Source organism: Lissotriton vulgaris, chromosome 12, assembly GCF_964263255.1.
Source record: "Lissotriton vulgaris chromosome 12, aLisVul1.2, whole genome shotgun sequence".
Taxonomy (NCBI): domain Eukaryota; kingdom Metazoa; phylum Chordata; class Amphibia; order Caudata; family Salamandridae; genus Lissotriton; species Lissotriton vulgaris.
Genome location: NC_141700.1, coordinates 166,523,554 through 166,543,844, shown reverse-complemented (window position 1 = coordinate 166,543,844; position 20,291 = coordinate 166,523,554). Strand labels below are relative to the sequence as shown.

The 20,291-nt window shown below is 43.1% G+C and overlaps 1 protein-coding gene across 1 annotated transcript in view; it reads right to left on the bottom strand.

Moving 5' to 3' along the window:
* Positions 1-18,010, bottom strand: part of SLC12A3 (solute carrier family 12 member 3) — a 231,757-nt gene extending 213,747 nt beyond the window's left edge. The window contains exon 1 of the mRNA XM_086947698.1: positions 17,670-18,010. Within this exon, the coding sequence (XP_086803824.1) occupies positions 17,670-17,972 (303 nt within the window). The 5' untranslated portion in view covers positions 17,973-18,010. The remainder of the gene's footprint in view (positions 1-17,669) is intronic.
* Positions 18,011-20,291: the final 2,281 nt, after the last annotated feature.

The window sequence follows — 20,291 nt, the reverse complement described above, 5'->3', positions numbered from 1 at the left end:
GAGTATGATCATGGTACACCATGCCCAACTAACATGTCTACTACTCCTGACTCATCGCTGACGCGTCATTTCATTACGTCAGTATACTCTGGGCTGACCAGCTTCACCGATTCTACCAACAGGTCTACAGAAGACAGTTGCAGCAAAGATTTTTGCACAGCCCAAAACATATTTTTACCTTAATATTGGAGCGGTCCTACAGACATTTGTTCCCCTCTTCCAAGGGACTTTCACAGGGACAGCCATTGGGTCTCCTCCCCCGCCACCCCAGAAAAAATAGATCAACATGAGAATAATGACTATCATACTGTGTACACCCTTCTCCTGGTTTTCTTTTATGTTGATAGTTTTTATTACGTTTTTTCGTAACCTAAACTTAACAGGTTAAACAAACTATGATTACACATACATATAAAAAGAGGCATATAGCATAGCTATGTTAGTCAAACATCAGATAACAAAGTTCATGTAGTTTCTTTCATTCCTAACCAGTTTCCTGTTTGTTTTCTCCATTCATGACCTTCAGTGGTTATTGGACAAAGCAGACCCAACTCTTGGGTAATGGAGCCTTGCACAGAAAACAAGCATATGCGTACAAGAACACAAATAAAGGTTAACAGTAATGTGACTTACAGATCAACGATTTAGCAGGTCTTGCTTGAAAAAATGATTCTTTAGGGACTTGTGTAAAGGTGAAAAGTATATGTAACAAAATGGAAATATAAAAATGTGTATTTATTTGGCTAGATGTTGTTTCTAAGACTATCTTTTATAAGAGATTATAAAAAGTAGCTTTAAAGTTCAGCTTGCCCTTGAGTAATAAACTGATATCTACATGACCTTGCTGGGATTTTCATGGTAGGGCTAACGGCGGAGGCGTGGCTATCAATGGGGCATCAGGTACAGTGCAAACTGGTCCACTGACCTAAGGTGCCTCAGAACCTTGATTATTGCGATCTGTTTTTATCCCGCCAGTGGTCAGCAGGCCTATTTTCCTTGAATGCACAAGAGCCGATAGTACTCTTGCTACGCTACTGAGTAATAGAAGTAATCAAATGGCAAATAGCCTCATTGAAAGGGGCTCAGTATAATTCACTCCTTTGACGTGAATCAGGAAGGCGTCATCACACTGTTAAAGCACGTGAGGAGTCCTATGACCCCCATTGGAAGCAGACCAACTCTGATGGCTCCAGCCCAAATTAGGGTACCTTCCCCTAGCTGTCTCACCACAAGGGTTATCTTTGAAGTACATCACAGATAAAGAGGCAACAAGGCTCTCACCCAAAGCTGATCCCACTGTGATCATGAAAATACAGGAAATGACATATCTGACCTTATTGCAATCACCACGAGGTCTGATAAGCTCAATTTTGTAAAAATGTGGATTTATATTTGTTTAGAGAAACCTTATCATTAGTGAATCCCTGGAATTCTGCTATATCAAGCCCTCCTTGGAACGGAATTTGTAGCAGTCCTGGATTTTGAACACTATTTATGAAATTTGAGAGAAGAAGCATTTTCTTCCAAGCGGAGTTCGTTTGGACTCAAGCTGCCTACAAGAGATAGAAGAACAGTTATTCAATTTACCCCCATATGTTGCTTTTTGTTACTTGCATCTATTGGGAACTCAAGTGCCTAGAGGTCTACGTTCCTCAGTAGCCATGGGAAGGAGAGATCACAGATAACTTAAAAACAAGAGGACATTTAGGACGCCTTTGTACCGTGACTGGCTGTATTTATGAAAAGGTGAGAGTTACATCTGAGAATTTCAGCCTACTCTGTGGGAATTTAAATCTCCCAAATGTCCATAATGGATGTCAATCAGGAGTTATTTGGTACCACTGAGCAAGACAAACACTACACAAATTTATAAAGATGGTGTTTTCTTTCACAAAACTGTGATAAAGAGTCTGATTCATTCTGATGAAAGAACAACATTGTAAATGGGAAATATCTGTCTTCTAGGATTAATCAATACAATCAACCACATCTTCCTGGCTCATCTAACAGAGGGTATCGGCTTTGAAGACACGTGGCCTATTTTAGAGTTCAGCAGACAGATTACTCCTTCACACGCACGACGGATATCCTGCCCGCCGTCTTACGAGGGCCATAGGATATAATGCACTTGTAATATGGCAAACGGGAAATATGTCTCGTTTGTGATGCAATATCCAGTCTGCTGGACTCCAAGTCAGATCCATTGTCCTTAAATGGTTTCAACCCTACCTCTAACCCATTTTAATAAGTGAAACTGCCACCTCATTATCGAAATTCACTCCATAACCATTTGTTGTGCCATGAAGCTCTAGCCAGCCCCCCTCCCACCCATCCTCCTGCTCAGTCTTTACACAGAACCATTAGGAGAACTCTTGCAGGAGCATAGTGTTGCTTTTCCATAATAAATCAACAATATCCAGCCTTGCCTGAAAATCACCCTTTATGAATCCTAGGGAACATCAGACACTTCTTTTCTAATGGACCAAAACAGGATCCATTTCCTGGCCATAGAAAGACTCGACTGCTGGAAAGGTACTTTTCGCCAGCCTCCAAAAATCCATAAAGGGATGTTTTACTCAGCTGTACAATTCTTAATCAGAACAAAACGGCATGACCACATAATCCCTGTTGAAGGAGCTTTTAATTGGCTACCAATAGAAGTATGCGGCATTTTTCTGACTGCATGCCTCCTGTATAAGGCTCTTCATTTAGATTTCCTCAAATATCTAGGAAACAAATTTACCATAGCTAGAGGAAGCTAAGACGTCAGAGGAAATAACTTTATTTTGTGCTCTCTAATTTCAAGAAGTGCCTGGCTAAGGAAGGGGCTCTACAAATCTGGATCTTAATGTCTGCTGATAGCCAAATGATGCCCTCCTTCAGCTTGATCAAAACTTAATTAAGCAAAAAGCTTTCAGATGCGCATAAACTTGAAGAATCCAGAGGCAGTCACCACCTGCTTCCCTGAAAGAAACCAACATTAATAGGAACTTGTTTTCTAGATATACACTTGTGGATATACAGTTTTGATGTTGTAAAGGTACAACTTCTGCCCCCGCCCCCATGCTTTTGTAATTGTAATTTTCTTCTTCCTAACTGTCTTTATTTGAAAACCCATTGCCCAATCTGCAGTTTACATTTTTATTTGATGGAAGAAACTAAGTTTAAAGCTAACTCTTTAACTGTTGTAGACCTCCCCATGCACTCACGAATCAGATTAAGTTTTATTAAGGAAGTCATATAGAGGCAGTGAGTATGTTTTTAAAAAAAATAATTTCTACATGTTTCCCTATAGACTTCCATTCACTTTTATTGGGACGGTTAAACTTATTTTTTTACTTTCCAATGGGATCTTTTCACCTGATCTTTTCTGGCCAGTAGTTAATGATTTTTTTTGTAATTCTCTTTAACTTGTTTCAGGCTTAGCATCTGTATTCTCCAACTCATTTGCTTTTTATATGCTTTATCCTTCTATTCAACACCCCAACACTTCCTGTGTGTAAGACTTGACCTATGATTCAAAGGGATGAGACAAAGGCCCTTTAAGCCTAGGATACTTTGTTGTGCCTCTGGAGGGTGATCTGACCATGTTTTAGTGGAAGTTTATCTGAACCAGCTAAATTGTCTTTCGGTCGTTCCTCCAATATTTGATAGATTTCCTAGGATCGGCTGTTTTTAACCTCTAATTGTCCAAGGCGGAACTCCATGCGTGCATAAAATAAGTTGCACTGCTACTAACAATATGTTTCTTTATTACTGAAATAAGAGGTTATGCAAAAGATTGGGACTCATGACTTTGGCAAGTCTAAGGACGATCAGTGGCTCGGCTGCAACACCAGCAAGCATATGCCCGGGAATTAGCAAGATAGAAGAAGGACCTTAAAATTAACATATGACTTTAGATTAGTCTAGAAACCATAGTGGGTGACGTGTATGATAGTTAGTTGTGGTAATAATATAAAAACACATGTTTAAAAAAATACTGAATTGCGCCAGTTTTAGTTTACTGAGCTAATATCTTGCACCGCCCCGCCATGCACTGCCTATTACCTCACATATTACATCAGTCATGACATTAAATGACATCATTGATGACATCACTGATGTTATTATCCAACGGATATGACTTTTTGTAATAAGCGTTTCAGACTGGGAGGTATTTTGCAAGGTAGACATAGACCCAATATTCCATAGCATCTGCAGAATTTATGGGCAAATCATTTTGCAACAATCGGAGTATGAAGCATAGTGGTGAAATCACCCACATAAAGTAGAAGTGATACTTTTTTTTTTTTACTGGTATTGATGCGCGTAAGAAATGTAATGGCTCTATTGAAATTAATGGCAACTGTTACCGTTCAGAAACCGAGGTTGGTTATTATGTGCCTTAATGAGATGTGTCTGTTAAATACGTCATCTGACCCAGAATTCTAAGTTCACTACTTCACTTCTATACATTAGCAAATTATAAGGCATGCACTACCAGTCCCTATGGACACCCTTGCAGCCCTGCCTCGTACTACACATCAGGCATAAGAATACTGCATTTTAATGTGGGGTCCCGCATCACTAAATTAAAATGCATTATCACACATCTTTAGCGATTCGAGTACTTGCGCGCACAGGTAGTTTAAAGTTACTGCCGCAGTCGCACTGCATTATAGCAGCGTAAGGTCCAAGACTGACTTTAAATGCTGTAAAAACACAGCAGATAAGCCCACTTTGTGACTAGTGTTACTTACATTTTAGACAGTAAAGCAATGTCGTAGTTTAACTATGAAAGACTTGGCGAAAGAACGCGTGGAAAGAAAATGCGTCATTTACTGCGCACAATCTACCAAGTACAGGCCTATTTTCAATTTGTCAATTATAGATTTGCCATATGACTTGATTCCTTGTGTACTTCACCATTCAGCAGGATGTTTTTAATGTCAATTCTCTGCCCACCCAGCAGGGGCCCCCAGGAGTTGCTGCAGATACCCAGCGCCCATTAAAATAATAGGAAGGCGACATAATAGAAATGAATCATGATATGCTTTAATGGTCCACGTTGTCCCTCTCATTGCTTAATACATAGGCTCAACCATTAGCTTTTCTCTTCACCCTTTTTCACTTAAAATAGGACATATTTGCAGGTGGAGATAGAGCATAGACAGCTTGCTACGTGGATTCTTGCTTCAGGCCTATGTCCACCTAGATCCATTACAGTTATCTGAGTTCACTGGAAGAAAGACAAGGGCTTGCTTCTGACAGAAAAGGCAAATTAAAAAAAGGCCAGCCTGGCTGATGAGGGCTGTTAACCCGAAACTGGTCCCAGGGAAGACCTGGCTTGGCCGTTCGGGCTGGACTGTTCCCATGAGGCACAGGGTCAAGACTGATTTGCACATAGCTGGGTCTGGGGAGGCAAAGTGAGATAAAGAACGATGATGTATTCAACCCAGATCTGTGACTGGGGGTGAGTGTCTGAAAAGTTTCAGCGCTCCGTCCATCAATTCCTTGTGTTTGCTAAATTAAAGACCTCCTCTGATAAGCTAGAGCAGTCGGGTCTCTCCCCAACACTGTAGGAGACCTGAGGTTGATTTTAAACGAAGATCTAACTCTGATCCCTCCAATAAAAAAAGCTCAATACATTGCACTTTCCATTTAAGAATACAGAAGGGTTCTTCAACTTTAACACCTTCAAGAATGCAGAGTTGTAGTAACCTCGGCAACCCTCACTCGGGCACTGGAATTTTGCAACAGTATTTATCCGGGTTTTTAAAAACAAAAATTGAACAGGCTTAGGTGGACAACCAATGCAGCAGCTTGCTTAAAAAAAATGTGAATGAATGTGAACATGCTAGTAGGGCCCCAGTTCCTCAGGGCATGAAAGAGCTTTGCTAGCTTGAACAACAGAATGCCACTCAAATATTTACGTATCTTTCACATAGTTTGGTTTATCAAATCGGTAATCCTTCATTGCAAACTAACGAGATAAAGATTATCCAGACTAGGCTAACACCAACTGGTACTAGCACCTTAGGAAATTAAAGTTTAGGAAAAGTGCTATAAGTGTTTTCAATGCAATCTTTCCTTTAAGGGATGATCGTGTCAAGAGAGTCACTCAAAGGGGGTCTAATCTTAAAATGTAATTAAGGGAGTAGCATCTCAGATTGATTTAAGGACAGGATGAAAAGAACATGTACCACGCATGTTCACAGAACTGTATTTTATGAGGATAGCAGTGAGTTACTGCTTTTGTCACAGAAATCCTACTGTTACTGCGCACAGCCCTGCTGCTAAGCTGAGGGCGTGGAGGGTGCTTTGTATACATTACATGGGTTTAAAACCAACTGGTAGTATGTACATATGGACTTTAATAGTCAATTTCTTATTTTATAATGCCACACTTATGGTGGCCAAAAGCGGTACAAAAGGGGGTGGTGATGGACAGGGTATGCTCAGACGTGAGTCCCTTGCTCACTTTGCCACTGGTTTCAAGCAAGCCGGGCTGAAGACGGCTGGAATGCCAGAAACCGGTCCTCGGAAGCTTGTTTCCGGTCCAGGGAAGGCATGGCTTGGCAGTTCGGGCTGGACTGTTCCCATTGGGCGCAGGGTCAAGACTGATTTGCAGATAGCCATGTCTGAACTGGGGTGGCAGAGTGGGCTAAAGAACGGTGATGGATTAAACCCAGATCTTTTGACACGGTGTGTGTGTTTGATTGATTCGGATGCTCCGTCCATCACCATCCCCTTTTGTACCGCTTTTGGCCGCCATAAGTGTGGCAGGGTATGCTCAGACGTGAGTCCCTTGCTCACTTTGCCACTGGATTCAAGCAAGCCGGGCTGAAGACGGCTGGAATGCCAGAAACCGGTCCTCGGAAGCTTGTTTCCTGTCTAGGGAAGACATGGGTTGGCAGTTCAGGCTGGACTGTTCCCATGAGGCACAGGGTCAGACTGATTTGCATATAGCCATGTCTGAACTGGGGTGCCAGAGTGGGCTAAAGAACGGTGATGGATTAAACCCAGATCTTTTGACTGGGTGTGAGTGTTTGATTGATTCAGGAGCTCTGTCCATCACCACCCCCTTTTGTACTGCTTTTGGCCACCATAAGTGTGGCAGGGTATGCTCAGACGTGAGTCCCTTGCTCACTTTGCCACTGGATTCAAGCAAGCCGGGCTGAAGACGGCTGGAATGCCAGAAACCGGTCCTCGGAAGCTTGTTTCCTGTCTAGGGAAGACATGGGTTGGCAGTTCAGGCTGGACTGTTCCCATGAGGCACAGGGTCAGACTGATTTGCATATAGCCATGTCTGAACTGGGGTGCCAGAGTGGGCTAAAGAACGGTGATGGATTAAACCCAGATCTTTTGACTGGGTGTGAGTGTTTGATTGATTCAGGAGCTCTGTCCATCACCACCCCCTTTTGTACTGCTTTTGGCCACCATAAGTGTGGCAGGGTATGCTCAGACGTGAGTCCCTTGCTCACTTTGCCACTGGATTCAAGCAAGCCGGGCTGAAGACGGCTGGAATGCCAGAAACCGGTCCTCGGAAGCTTGTTTCCGGTCTAGGGAAGACATGGCTTGGCAGTTCAGGCTGGACTGTTCCCATGAGGCACAGGGTCAGACTGATTTGCATATAGCCATGTCTGAACTGGGGTGGCAGAGTGGGCTAAAGAACGGTGATGGATTAAACCCAGATCTTTTGACTGGGTGTGAGTGTTTGATTGATTCAGATGCTCCGTCCATCACCACCCCCTTTTGTACTGCTTTTGGCCACCATAAGTGTGGCAGGGTATGCTCAGACGTGAGTCCCTTGCTCACTTTGCCACTGGATTCAAGCAAGCCGGGCTGAAGACGGCTGGAATGCCAGAAACCGGTCCTCGGAAGCTTGTTTCCGGTCTAGGGAAGACATGGCTTGGCAGTTCAGGCTGGACTGTTCCCATGAGGCACAGGGTCAGACTAATTTGCATTTAGCCATGTCTGAACTGGGGTGGCAGAGTGGGCTAAAGAACGGTGATGGATTAAACCCAGATCTTTTGACTGGGTGTGAGTGTTTGATTGATTCAGATGCTCCGTCCATCACCACCCCCTTTTGTACTGTATTTTATAATGCAAGTCACAATCTGTTGAATACAGTATTTTCTTTGGGATTTAACTGGGTGTCTGCATTTTTGCATAGAACTTTAATAAAGTACTGCCTCTGAAAGACTATTTTAATATCATGGTTACTCATTTATTTTACGGTACAGCAGGTTACAAGGGCACTAGGTTAGTGCCCTTCCATTTCTGGCCCTTTGCAGCAGTTTCAGCATCTTCTCAGGGTTTTTCATTGCTCAAATGAGTGTAATTTCTGATGGGTGTAATTTCTGATATTTATCTGTTTCCCTGGATTTCATTGCTTAATGTGCTTGATTTTGTTTGCGAGAAAGTGTCACTTTAAGTATCACACATTTGTTTGTTGAATGTCACTCATAACTCCACTGAAACTATGAAAATGTCACACATAACCAATCTGAAACCTAGGCAGCTATGTAAAAAATACCCTATACGTGTCCCCGAAATGAACATACTGGTGTACACCATTTTAAGAACGATTTTAATCATACTGTGATTTGAGCTGTCAGTAAGTAAGGCTGTCATACATTATACATTTTACAACAATGTATGCCTCCGAATTTCAGTAAACTTTTGGTAAGAAATATCTCCATTTTATAAATCTCCATTTTTTTTATACAAATTGTCTGTACTACTACATGACAACTCTTTCACTTCAGCATATATACAAACTTCCACAGGAGATTAATGTGCTGTAAGAAGAAGCTTTAGTTTTCCTGACAAATTTTGGGTAAGAGGCCTTTGAATTACGGCACATCCTATTTGAGGCATACGTCGGCATCTCACACCAGTAGGGCTCGGTCTCTACCGTGCTTTAACGAAGTACTGAAAGCACTTAAAACTTCACGGGTAGCTAAAGTGTGCACTGCATATGTTTAACCATTCTTAATGTGACTAGTGTCCAGTGCTTCACTGTTTATATACGTGAAACAGTAGCTTGGATGATGTCATCAGTGATGTGATCAGTGATGTCATGGATCATGCCATTTAGCATGTCCTGAGTGATGTAATTTGTAAGCTCATAAGCAGTGCATGGTGGAGGCGCAAGTTATAATTAGTTCAGTACACTATAACTGGGGAATTTCAGTGTCTTTATTATATTTGTTTTAAAATTTTTACAACATCTAACTAAAACGACACATTAAACTTTCTTTTTTTCAGTGACTTTCTAGGGTTTTTTCAAAGTAAGCTAAAATCTTATTATCTTACCTAACTATAATGTCGCTGTAACCTTTGCTATTTCAGCGAATTTCTGCATTTTTGTAGAGCCTGAAACTCTCCTCCTGAGGACTGCTTTTGCCCATACGTGGGAGAGGGTTGGCCACAGTGCTGGCCTTCAGCTTCGCCCTTCATCCAACACCGCAAGGGTGGGCAATCCTCTGCCAGACAGAGCCTGGGGGCTTATGCGGCAGGGTTCGGCCCCAGAGCCTGGCCTGCAGCAAAGCCCTGCCCTTGCCCCTAGAACAAAGCAAACCCCTTGCAGCATTGGAGGTTGGGTGCAGGGCATGGCCTGTAGCAAGGCCCCGTGTCCAACCCTTAGCAGTTAACTCCATTTGTAGAACTGAGTAGAATTTGAGTTTTTTTCAATTTTACAGTTAATCAAAAGGTTTTTGCAGTTCTCTACTACTGCATTTTTGTCATTGTAATTTTTTGTTTTTCTTCTTTTTAAACAGTTTTTAACTACAGTTTATTAAACGAAAATTGATTTAGATTTAAGTTTTTTTAATACTGCTTTTTTGTTTTTACATAAGTCTTTGTGGTCTTTTTGTAGGTGCTGTTCCATGACCCTTGAAAATATTCTTCTCTCACTCTAACCACAGGCTACAACTTTATGACAGGGTCTGCATTGCATCCCAAAATGTTCCATGTTGTCATTATTTTCTTCCTGTTCTTGTTACAGCACTTGTTCCAGAGCAGTTGGTTGTCTTTCGATGGCTTATTTCGTATGTACCTATGCACGCCCTTTAATGTTTGGGTACATAGTCCACAGGTTCTTCCACTTTCCAGTGGTTTCCAGTTCCCATCGAATATTGGCCAGTCTTTCCCATTTGGAGCACGACTAGCCTAAAGAGCTCATCACCTCCCGAGTACTCTTTTTTTTCAGCCTGGTCTTGAGAGCACATTGATGCCGACATCTTCTGATGGTGAACCTTGCTTAGGCATGGTGGATGATGCACTTGGTGTGTGCTGGTCTCTAGTTCTGTCTGAAACTATGATCGATTCAGACTGTTTGCAATGCAAACTGTCTATATTAAACATCAGTCCAGTGATGGTGGTTAACAGAATCATTTGAGGTTGATCCTAAAGGGCCTGGGTTTTCTTTTTGAGCAGTGTCTCCTGAGACCTCTAATCAAATGACGGCTTTCATTTTATTTATTTTTTTACCTCCCATAAGTACCGGGGTACTCATATAGCCAATGGGAGAATCCCGTGGGAATCTCATGTGGGTTGTACTTCCTGTTCATGGTTCCACTGGAGGACCAGAGGGCCCGCTATTTTTAAAAAGCTCTGTTCACTATGAGGGAGCAGGTTTAGATACATTTTGAGCCCAGGTGTTTTCTCACAGCACCAAATAATCAATGGTTCGGTGGAATTTCAGCATTTTGCTATACCACTATACCTAAATAACGGACCATGGTACCCATGAAAGACAGTGAAATAGCATCTCATTGCCTACTGTCATTAGATTATTATATATACAGGAAGGTTCTGCACTCAACCCCAAGTGGGCAGCCAACCCCACTTGCGCTGCAGGATATGGCCAGCGGGCAGCCCTACGCCTAATAACCTGCGGGCAGCCAACCCACTGGCACGCACAGTGTGCAGCCGTGCCCGAAGTGGGGTTGGCTGCAATGCCTGACCTTTTCCCAGTCCATTCCAGTATCTCCTGTTCTCCAATAGAAAATTAACAAGCATTGGCTACGTCTCAATTATGAAAGCTATTGGCTAAAAGTTATTTTGTTAAAAGAGCTATAACACGGGCAGAACTAATGTGCTTTTAGAAAAAAAGGGAATTAGCACTGACCACATCATAGAGCTCTTTTAATTATTATTTTTAGACGTGTGCTCCTCCTCTCCCCTGTCTGTCTTCCCCCACTCTCATCCTTCTCTTCCACCCGGTCTCCCTGTTGCCTTGTACCACAAACCACTCTTCCGTTTGTTGGAGAGAAATAAACAAGGGAGTGAGTATGGGGTGAAGCAACACAGAGAGAGGGAAGGTGGGAGAGTAGCACATGGGTAGGGGTGGGGACTGGCAAAAAGGGATGAGGGAGCAGGTGGACAATAGAGAATGGGCAGGAGGGGTGGGAAAGTACTCAGATGAAGGAGGGGAGGCAAAGGGGCTGGGGGGGAAGTATACAGACAATTGAGGGTGGGTGAGAGGCACTGGTGGAAGCACACAGACAACAGGTGGGCAGGAGGGGACTGGCAGAAAAACAAGGAGATGGGTATTACATAATGGATGCAGCGGGAGAACAAACACACTCTGATAAAGTGCCCAAATAAAAAGGAAAAAACTAGCACCTGAAAAAGAAAGCACTGAAAGGGCACAGTAAAGCGTCCATGCTCCAGGGGAGGAACAACACAGGATGAAGAAGGAAAGCCTACAGAGGCTGATGAATAAGAAGCAATCAAATGAGAGTGACAATGAAGCCAACCAATGGTAAGCAATGGGTGGCCTTTAACCCAACTGAAAGGTAACATTAGGTCTCGTAAGAGACACCACATGCGCTGCCTTAGGCGAGACCTAAAAATGAGGTCAACCAAGTATGGCTTAATGACATTAAATTAAACTCAATAACTTCTTACCAAGTCTTGCTTCCTACACGAAATCGCTTAGTTTCTACGTAATCTTTAGTCTCTATTTAAAATTCCACAATAAATTTAAAAAAGCACAAACGGTATGGTACCAATTGGTGCTGCTCAGAAAAAATGTATTCCTTCCTCCTAGCATCAGAACACCATACCACAGACTCTTGAGACTTTGTAAAGAAAGGACAAGTTATCAATTGCCCAAGCCCCCTACATTTCAAGAACCCAGGGGAAGTGAACTTTATCTCTAGATGAGCTCTGTGTTTTCTATTTCAAACCCGCTCTCCCTCTCTGCCTATCGCTACCACTTAAACATTCTCCCTCCACAGTGAGATTAAGGATTTTTGGGGTCCCGGACAAGATGCATTTCAACAGGCTTTCACTTGACCCTGTTAAAATCTACCATACTGTTTGGCATCATGCGTGCATAAATAAATAGGACATGGGTAATAAAATTCAACTTTCCCCTGCACAAGAGCACCCAAAATGTGCCTTGCCCGTGCCCTCAAATTTTTTTAATTGACCCTGCGCAGCCCCTTTAAGGACTGCGGTGCACGTCTTGAAGGTCACACCTTCTCTGCCTCTCTTCAAACAGTGCTTGAAATGGAAAAAGAGAAGTGCAGGTACTCTGTAACAGAGTACCTGCTTGTTTCTGAGAAGTGCCGGTACTCTCCAATTAAAGGTATAGCATTTCTCTTGAGATGTGCCGGTACTCTCCCTCTCAAAATAAAAAAGTGCCGCTACTCCGCACCGGACAGTACCGGCCCATTTAAAGCACTGGTCATCACAAAAACTCACACGTACAGAAGCACAAAGCGCTTCACAAATCTGCACTAAGCAACATTACACGTGGATCGACCAATGTGTTCAAAGTTACTAAGAAAGGTGTGCACTTTTCACAGGGAGAGACATTTAAAGCAATGAGACCGGCTCTAGGGCCTGTGTAGCCAAATACAGACGGACGCGGAAAGTTTATCCTTGATGCGAAAGCTATTACTTAAATGCCGGACTGGTTCTTTTTCGGCTTCACAGGTAGCCTTGGAAAATGTCATCACTTTTAGAAGGGCTTTTTAAAATAGAGCTTTTCAACTTGTTTCAGTAAATAAAACGAATACATTTCCTTCTAATACCCCCAAAAGACAAACATTTGGCACCGTTCATATTATTTTACAAGGTCCCAAGCATGGGGATTTAATCTCATACGTAGCCCACATTTCCCTGCCTCACAACGAGTGTGTTTTAAATGGCCTTAGTCACTCAGTCAGTCATAGGAATTGTAAACCACTCAATAGGAGCGGATGAATGGGTCAGCCTCTCCTCACCTTTACAAACGTGCAGTTTCCAACAAATCTAGCACAAGAACCAGAAGCAACGCTGGTAATCTGTGCTGCTGGACTTCCAATATTCAGCCTGGTGAAGGACGCCCCAGAAAGTGTTGAAACCCAAGGAGACGTCACTAAACGAGCTGGAGCCCTTGGACTCTCGAGAGCGCGAGGAGGTCTCGTAAATGGCGTAAGTGCGTCAGTCTGGCGCGCCACGTTGCCAGCCCCACCGAGGGCCCAATGTTTACCTCACACAGCAGCGTGTACCATGCACTGTCCCTGCCAGCACTAGCCAATTCCAATACCGACACTACCTGCTAAGCATCACACTCCAACAAATGTGACAATTTGGAATCTTCAATGTCACCAAAGCTGTAAGAATGGTCTGGGTGCGCTGGTAAAATTATTATTTTTTAAATATATATATTGAGTTTTTAAACTCGTCATTAATGTTCTCGGTTTAAAACTGGCTAGACAGTGCCAGGATGTGGTGGAATGTCATAAAAATGTGCTGGTGTTAAGAAACAAGTTCCTGTCTCTAGCCCTGGTAAACACCTGCACAAGTTATGCAACGGACCCGCAGGGCTCGAGCCGGGGTAACACGTGGGTGGACGGCGTCCCCCCACTTATTTTACCTGGTGGACGCCGTCCCCTATACCAAACAGCTGAACTTCACTCTTTGACCTCTCTGGGACGAGATCGGAGCGCACCTTTCATGACATCACTTCCTGTCGTAACGTCACTTCGGGTGACACCGTCCCCCCACTTCTCTTTTTAGGACTCGTGCCCTGGACCCACCCACAGGCCACAAGAGTGCACACAGAACAGAGCGACATAAAACCAAACAGCTCACAGGCACTGTGTGAAGCTGCCTGGTGAGTGGCCAAGTTATTTGCTTTCATCAGATGGGTGAGGGTGCAAGGGTGGTGCTACAGCACAGGTGCTTTGACTACCAAAGATTCAGTTGCCTTTTCAACTTTGAGGAGGTTAATAAAGTATCTGTGTCAGTGTCTTATGGCTTACCGGTAATCTTCATTATATGGACACCTAACCTGCAGGTCTTTATCCAGGAGTGAGAGCTCTCGCTCACAGGGGACCAGAAAGATTGATGAGAAGATAAAACGATCCCTTCTGGAAAAACCCCTATAGTAGGGTCTACGAAGGAGAGTCCACATGCAGGGACAAGGCCCTGAATCAGAAGGGGATGGGCCCTGAAAGAATTGATGAATCTTGCCCACCAGTTATTCGCGCAATTCAGAAAATGGTCAGTTCACCCTGAGCATGCCACAATAACATTAATGTAAATTAAGTACTCTTGGGCACTAGAAATGTGCTTACATCACACCTAATAAGACTTGCCCCTGCAGCGCACGCACCCTACAAGCTGAACTGGTTTTAGAGTCTGAAAAGCGGCATTTCGACTGCCCTGCTCAATAATACCTATTTTATCAACCTCTGAAGGATGAAAGACTGAGTGGCCATGCTGCAGTTCGAACCTGTGAGATGAAAATTCCACAAAATTCACTGCAGAAGGCACTCTCCCCACAGAGTTATCTTTTCGATGAGGCTTGGAAACTTAGCAGTATCTAAGCCCACGTATTGCACAGTGACGTAAAGAGGTCAAGGGATGCAAAAGACCACATTATGTCAGTGGCCGAGCAGGGAGTAAACTCATTTCTTCCTGATGTTCACCAGAGCCTAGAATGCTAGGCCCAAACTACCGTCACTGTGCCCAAAACAAATAATTTCTACTTTTTCAACTGAACATTTGAGATATTACATCGCTTGAAAAACGCATGCGTCATCCCAAGTGCGATAGCAGGAGCCTTTATATGTTTTTTCGATATATTCTCCAGGAATGTCCAGTTGCTCGACGGACATGTGCATTTCTATCTCACTCTAGCAATCCAGTCCTTTCCCCTTTGTGGTCAGTAAAATTAATGATCGAAGTGAAATGGACGCTCTTGTGACCGAATTTGGTACTCCACAAATAAGATTACACCGGTCTCTGACTCTACGCCATCACCATTCCCACCCATGCAATATTTCTGACAATTCTTTTCATAAAAGTGTTATGACTTAGAGATGCAATTGCTATATATAACAGTTGTTAATATTGCCAATTTGTTGACCTCAGTAGGATGAAGGGCTGAGTCAGTTCCATCAGGTGGTGCATATTTCTCCTCAGCAGGCTCATTAACCCTCATTACAAGTAAATGGCAAAGGGACTGATGTACAAAGCACTTTTTCGACCACAAACGTTTTGATTCGTTGTTAGGCCAAATAAAAATGCGTTTTCATATAAGTTCCAAAACTGTATACCGCGGCACCCTGGTGCACCACCAAACTCAGTCAGGGGAGGCACGGTCACTGTAAAACTATCCATGCAGCACACATTGTTCAACACAGAAGCTTTGCAATCGTTTCAATGAACTGCAGTTTCTATAACGGCCACTAGATGTCAGTATTAGCACATACCTCCAGACTTGGGAACAGAGGTTCTAGTTGCATCATTGTGATTGTTGAAGGGCAAGTTCTACTTATCCGTGTTTCCCCTTTTGTTAGCCACCTCTTCCATACAAACAGCTTTACAAACTCAAGGTGACTCCGCTTTGTTTTCACTGTTGCACTCTCTCAGCTTTGCCGGGATACTGAGATTTTACCTCAGGACTCTCTTTTGAAGTAGTTAATGAACAGGGCTGACAGAAAGCCTCTGAAAATATGCATATCATATATATATATATATATATATTCTTTTCCTTTTTTTATTAAAAACAAAAGGTTGTGGATAACACCCGACCTAAAACGTTCTTCGTAGTGACAAATCAAACGATTCAGTTTCAATGTATCCAGGATATTCAGCTTTAAAGACACTTCTTGATCGAGAATATGGTTTCAAAGCAGAGACTCATCTAGCCATATACAGTTATTTTTTTGCAGTTTTATATAATGCAAATTCAACCCCTCCACTGCCCTAAAAAAGTCTCGTAATGGGGAGCCAACGGCCAATTAGTAAAGGGAGTCAGAGGTCGATTACGTTTGGGAACCACTCTAATCCCAAATATTGGTTCGTGAAATTCTTTCCTGGTCGTAATTTGCGATCAATCATTCATACATCTGGTCCTAAATTCGAATTTTGTTTGCGCAGGGATCGAATTCACGAGTTATGTGATAATTGTTACACCCTTGCAGGTCAAATCTTCCAAAATTGATGGGGGCATGCATGTAAAAAGAGCAAAATATTCAGAATTCGGTGTGTTTAATACGGATTCTGAACGTTATGCCTCATTTTCAAGTTGGAAACTTGAAATAGGAGGTATTTACCACATGTGATAAACACTTCACTCTGGGGTCGTGGTATTTACCTCCTGTGCTAAAAACACCCCATTCTGCCCAACTTGTATTGAGGGCCTTAAACTTAATTCTGAGCTCCACGAACACGGCGTTTACGTCTTTCAATGATCAATACGTTTCGGCAACACTTTTCTCCAAGCAGCACTTACAGGCACTCTTCTCCGCCGAGTAACTCTGCCACTTGCGCACTCACCATTGGCCCTACACACTAAAATGACCAAAATAAGCATGCGGCGTTCACAAAACACATAAATAAATGAACATAGTGATGTTTCGCAGGAGCATGATAAAGTGAAAGCCTATGGCGCCATCGTGTGAATTGTTAGCACAACTGCACCGCAGATTTCAAAATGATTAATACAAATAAACCTTAAATAACTGTAACAAACACATATTAGATTTCAGAGACAATGCTTGATATAAGTGAAAGCACGCTAATAGGGCGGTCTTCGCTAATACTGATTGTCTGTGTATAATGCATATCCCTTTTCGTCGATGTTTTCACGTTCTTGTAGAATTTCTTAGATACGTATTCACTGAGCAATAAGAAATTTTGCCTAACACTCGGGAATTCCCCGTTTGCAAAGGTTCTCAGTTTGAGGACAAGAGAAAAGTGAAACGTGGGGACACAACGTACCTTACCCGGGACCAGGTAACATAGTTAAGTAGAAAGTAGAGATTCAAGCTCTTACGTCCTAGCCTCGGGTGGTGACGTAACTGATAGGTATTGTTAGAGCCCAATTTAACACTGCCCCTCAAAAAATGGGGCGCAGGGCTGAGCCTGCCCTGCCTGTTGGTATTTGAGCCAAAGGCCAGGGGCCCTCATAGCACACACCCATATCTGGACAAGGCGCCTTCAGGTTTCTCACTATAGTTCTACTATTTTTAAGGGCATGTTGTCTCAGCAGCAGCATGTGCCCGTCACACTGAGCTTTCTTACTGGGACTTGTACGGGAGACAGGCAGGTTCCACCCAGGTGTCTGTAGCAAGCGCTCAGGACACTGAGCTATTTTATTTCGTGCCGGTGCAAAGATCAGCGATGAGCATTAACCCGCCGAGATAACTCTCTCCGGCCTGCGCGTGCCTTACCTTCAGGCAGGAATGGAGGTCTGCCAGGGTGGGCCTAATCTTCTTGGTCTCGCCCGAAATCTCGGTGTTGGCATAGTGGTCGTAGGCGGGCACGACGTCCAGGGTGTTGTAGCCGAAGGTCCGCATGTATAAAGTGCTGCTGTGGGTGAGGTTGTTGACGTGGAAAGTGTCGTAGGGGGCATTCTCGGCCTGGGCGTAGGCGGCCTTGCCGCCGTCCTCCGCGCCGAGCAGGGTGCTGATGGTGAAGCGGCCATGGGCCGAAGCGGGCTCCACCGTAATCTCGGTCATGGGCAGTTCCGCCATCGCATCCTCCCCCCACCCCAGGCTGTGTCCTACCCCTCGGTCCGGGCAAATGACTTGCGCAACTGGTGAGCAAGAGGGTTTTATACCGGGGGAACCGGAGTGAACCACCGGCCCTGAATTACCACGGAACCAGGAAACCAAGCCCGGGCCCGGCCAGACTCCATCAGGAGGCTGTAGCCCCGGGCGCTATAAAACGGCACGCACACCGCTCGCCCTGACCACGGGCGACTGATGCGGTCACTGATAACAGGTTTTCGATTAAGTTAAAGCAGCAGATAAACGAGGAATGCACTTGTTTGCCACACAAGCCAACCACGGTACACGCTGTTCCATGAAAATTAGAAACGTAAAAAAAAAAACAGAAATAAAGTTAATGGGGAACGCATGTGATGCCTCCCATCCGAAGAGTTGCTTTATATACAGATACCTTTATGTAAGTGAGGGGAAAATGCCCCATATGTAACAAGCATGGAGAGCAAAGAAAGTGACCTTCAAATAAAATTAAAATCATATAAAAACAACAGGGGACAGGAAGAGAGAGACACATTATTGTCTCTTAGGGTTGCGGCATGCAAAAATGCAATAGGTCACTACATGTGTCCTCAAATTCATCTGTTACTTAAGCATCAAATCAAGTGATAATAGTTATGGCGGACAAGGCCGCTGTGGTCTTCCCTTTATGTCTACAGTAGACATAAAGGGAAGACCACAGCGGCCTTGTCCGCCATAACTATTATCACTTGATTTGATGCTTTTTAAGTAACAGATGAATTTGAGGACACATGTAGTGACCTATTGCATTTTTGTTTTTCTATGTGCTTACAATGTTTACAAGTGAACGTCTTGAAACAGCTATAGGAAGAAAGTATTACTTAGACCAGTGGTTCCCAAAAGTTTTAGGACCACAACTCAATTTTTAGAACAACAAACATTTGTGACCCACCAGATTTAATGGACATGAGGCGGGCAATTTTTTATGTGACTAAAGCATCGTGTGGGAGCACACTGTCATTTATAGACATCCAATTTTCCATTAAAATTGCCACAAAATTTGCACAGATATACAGTTTTACTAATAAAACCATAAAGGATGCAAATGATAATGTGTGGAATTCCGGTTTCTGTGAATATTTATAATTTTTGCACCGTCAAGTAAAGTGTCTTGATTTGTTTTGATCATATAAAATCTTTAGTTCCTCCACAGAATTACAAAACAAATGTGCTTCAACTTTGCTTTCCTAACTGCTGAATGTGTACAGTTCATTTGCAAGTAATTACATTTTGTCGTATGTTACAAAAACCAGACATTCTACTGCCGTTCTTTTCACACACCTGTACCCCAACAAGATTGTCACATAATTCACTTTACTTTTCTCTCACTGACTACAAAGTTGGAGGAGTTTGTAAACACCAATCCCAATGTTAAAATAAGAAACAATTTGTTAGAAGACGTAGCCTGACATCAGAAGTCTGTATTTGAAGTGCAGGACATGTGACAGGTTAAATACAGAATTTAAAGGCATCTTTATTTATTGCTTGGACTTTCGTGACCCATCTAAAATCTGCTCAGAGTTTGGGAAACACTGATATATATATATATATATTCACAAAGGTTTTCCCAGCTGGATGTTCCCAGGGACAACAGATGACTCGCACTCCAGAGTCCGTGTTTGGCAAAGTATATTTATTGGCGACCCGTTTCGACCAGGCGGTCTTTGTCACAAGCCAATTTCTTACAGTAAAAACCGCCATTTTAAAGTGCAGAGTGGTAAACAGTGAAAAGGGATCAACATCCGAAACGTCACAGTGAAACTGGAAAACAGACTAACGTTTTCGCTATAGTGTTCACAGCTCTAGCACTGAGTCATAGAATTACAATACATCTTGTTAATTTAAACGAAACCATACATGTTTAAAATTAGAATTTAGAGATTATGTACATTTCTAGAGGAGTGATTTAATTGTTGTACATAGTGACAATTTAAACCAAGTTTTAAAATGCAACAAATTATTTTCGAATTCCACAGTGCTATTGATTGATGTAAAACAAGAGGTATAAAACAGCCAAGTGGCTTAGTGCATGTTACCGCGTTGGGCATTTAGTCAGCAGAGAACAGTCAAGGCCAAATGGCCGAAGGCACATATGTGACCAGAGGTATAGGGCGAATGTTGCACCTTTAGAACATGCCATTCAATTTGGGCAGATCAGCGGGATGATGCAAAGTGGAATCTGTGCATGAGACTGACTACGGAATTTGTGTTTGTTGGATGTTGCCTTGGGTTAGTTTCGTGGTCCCTGTCAAAAAGAGGATAGACTGG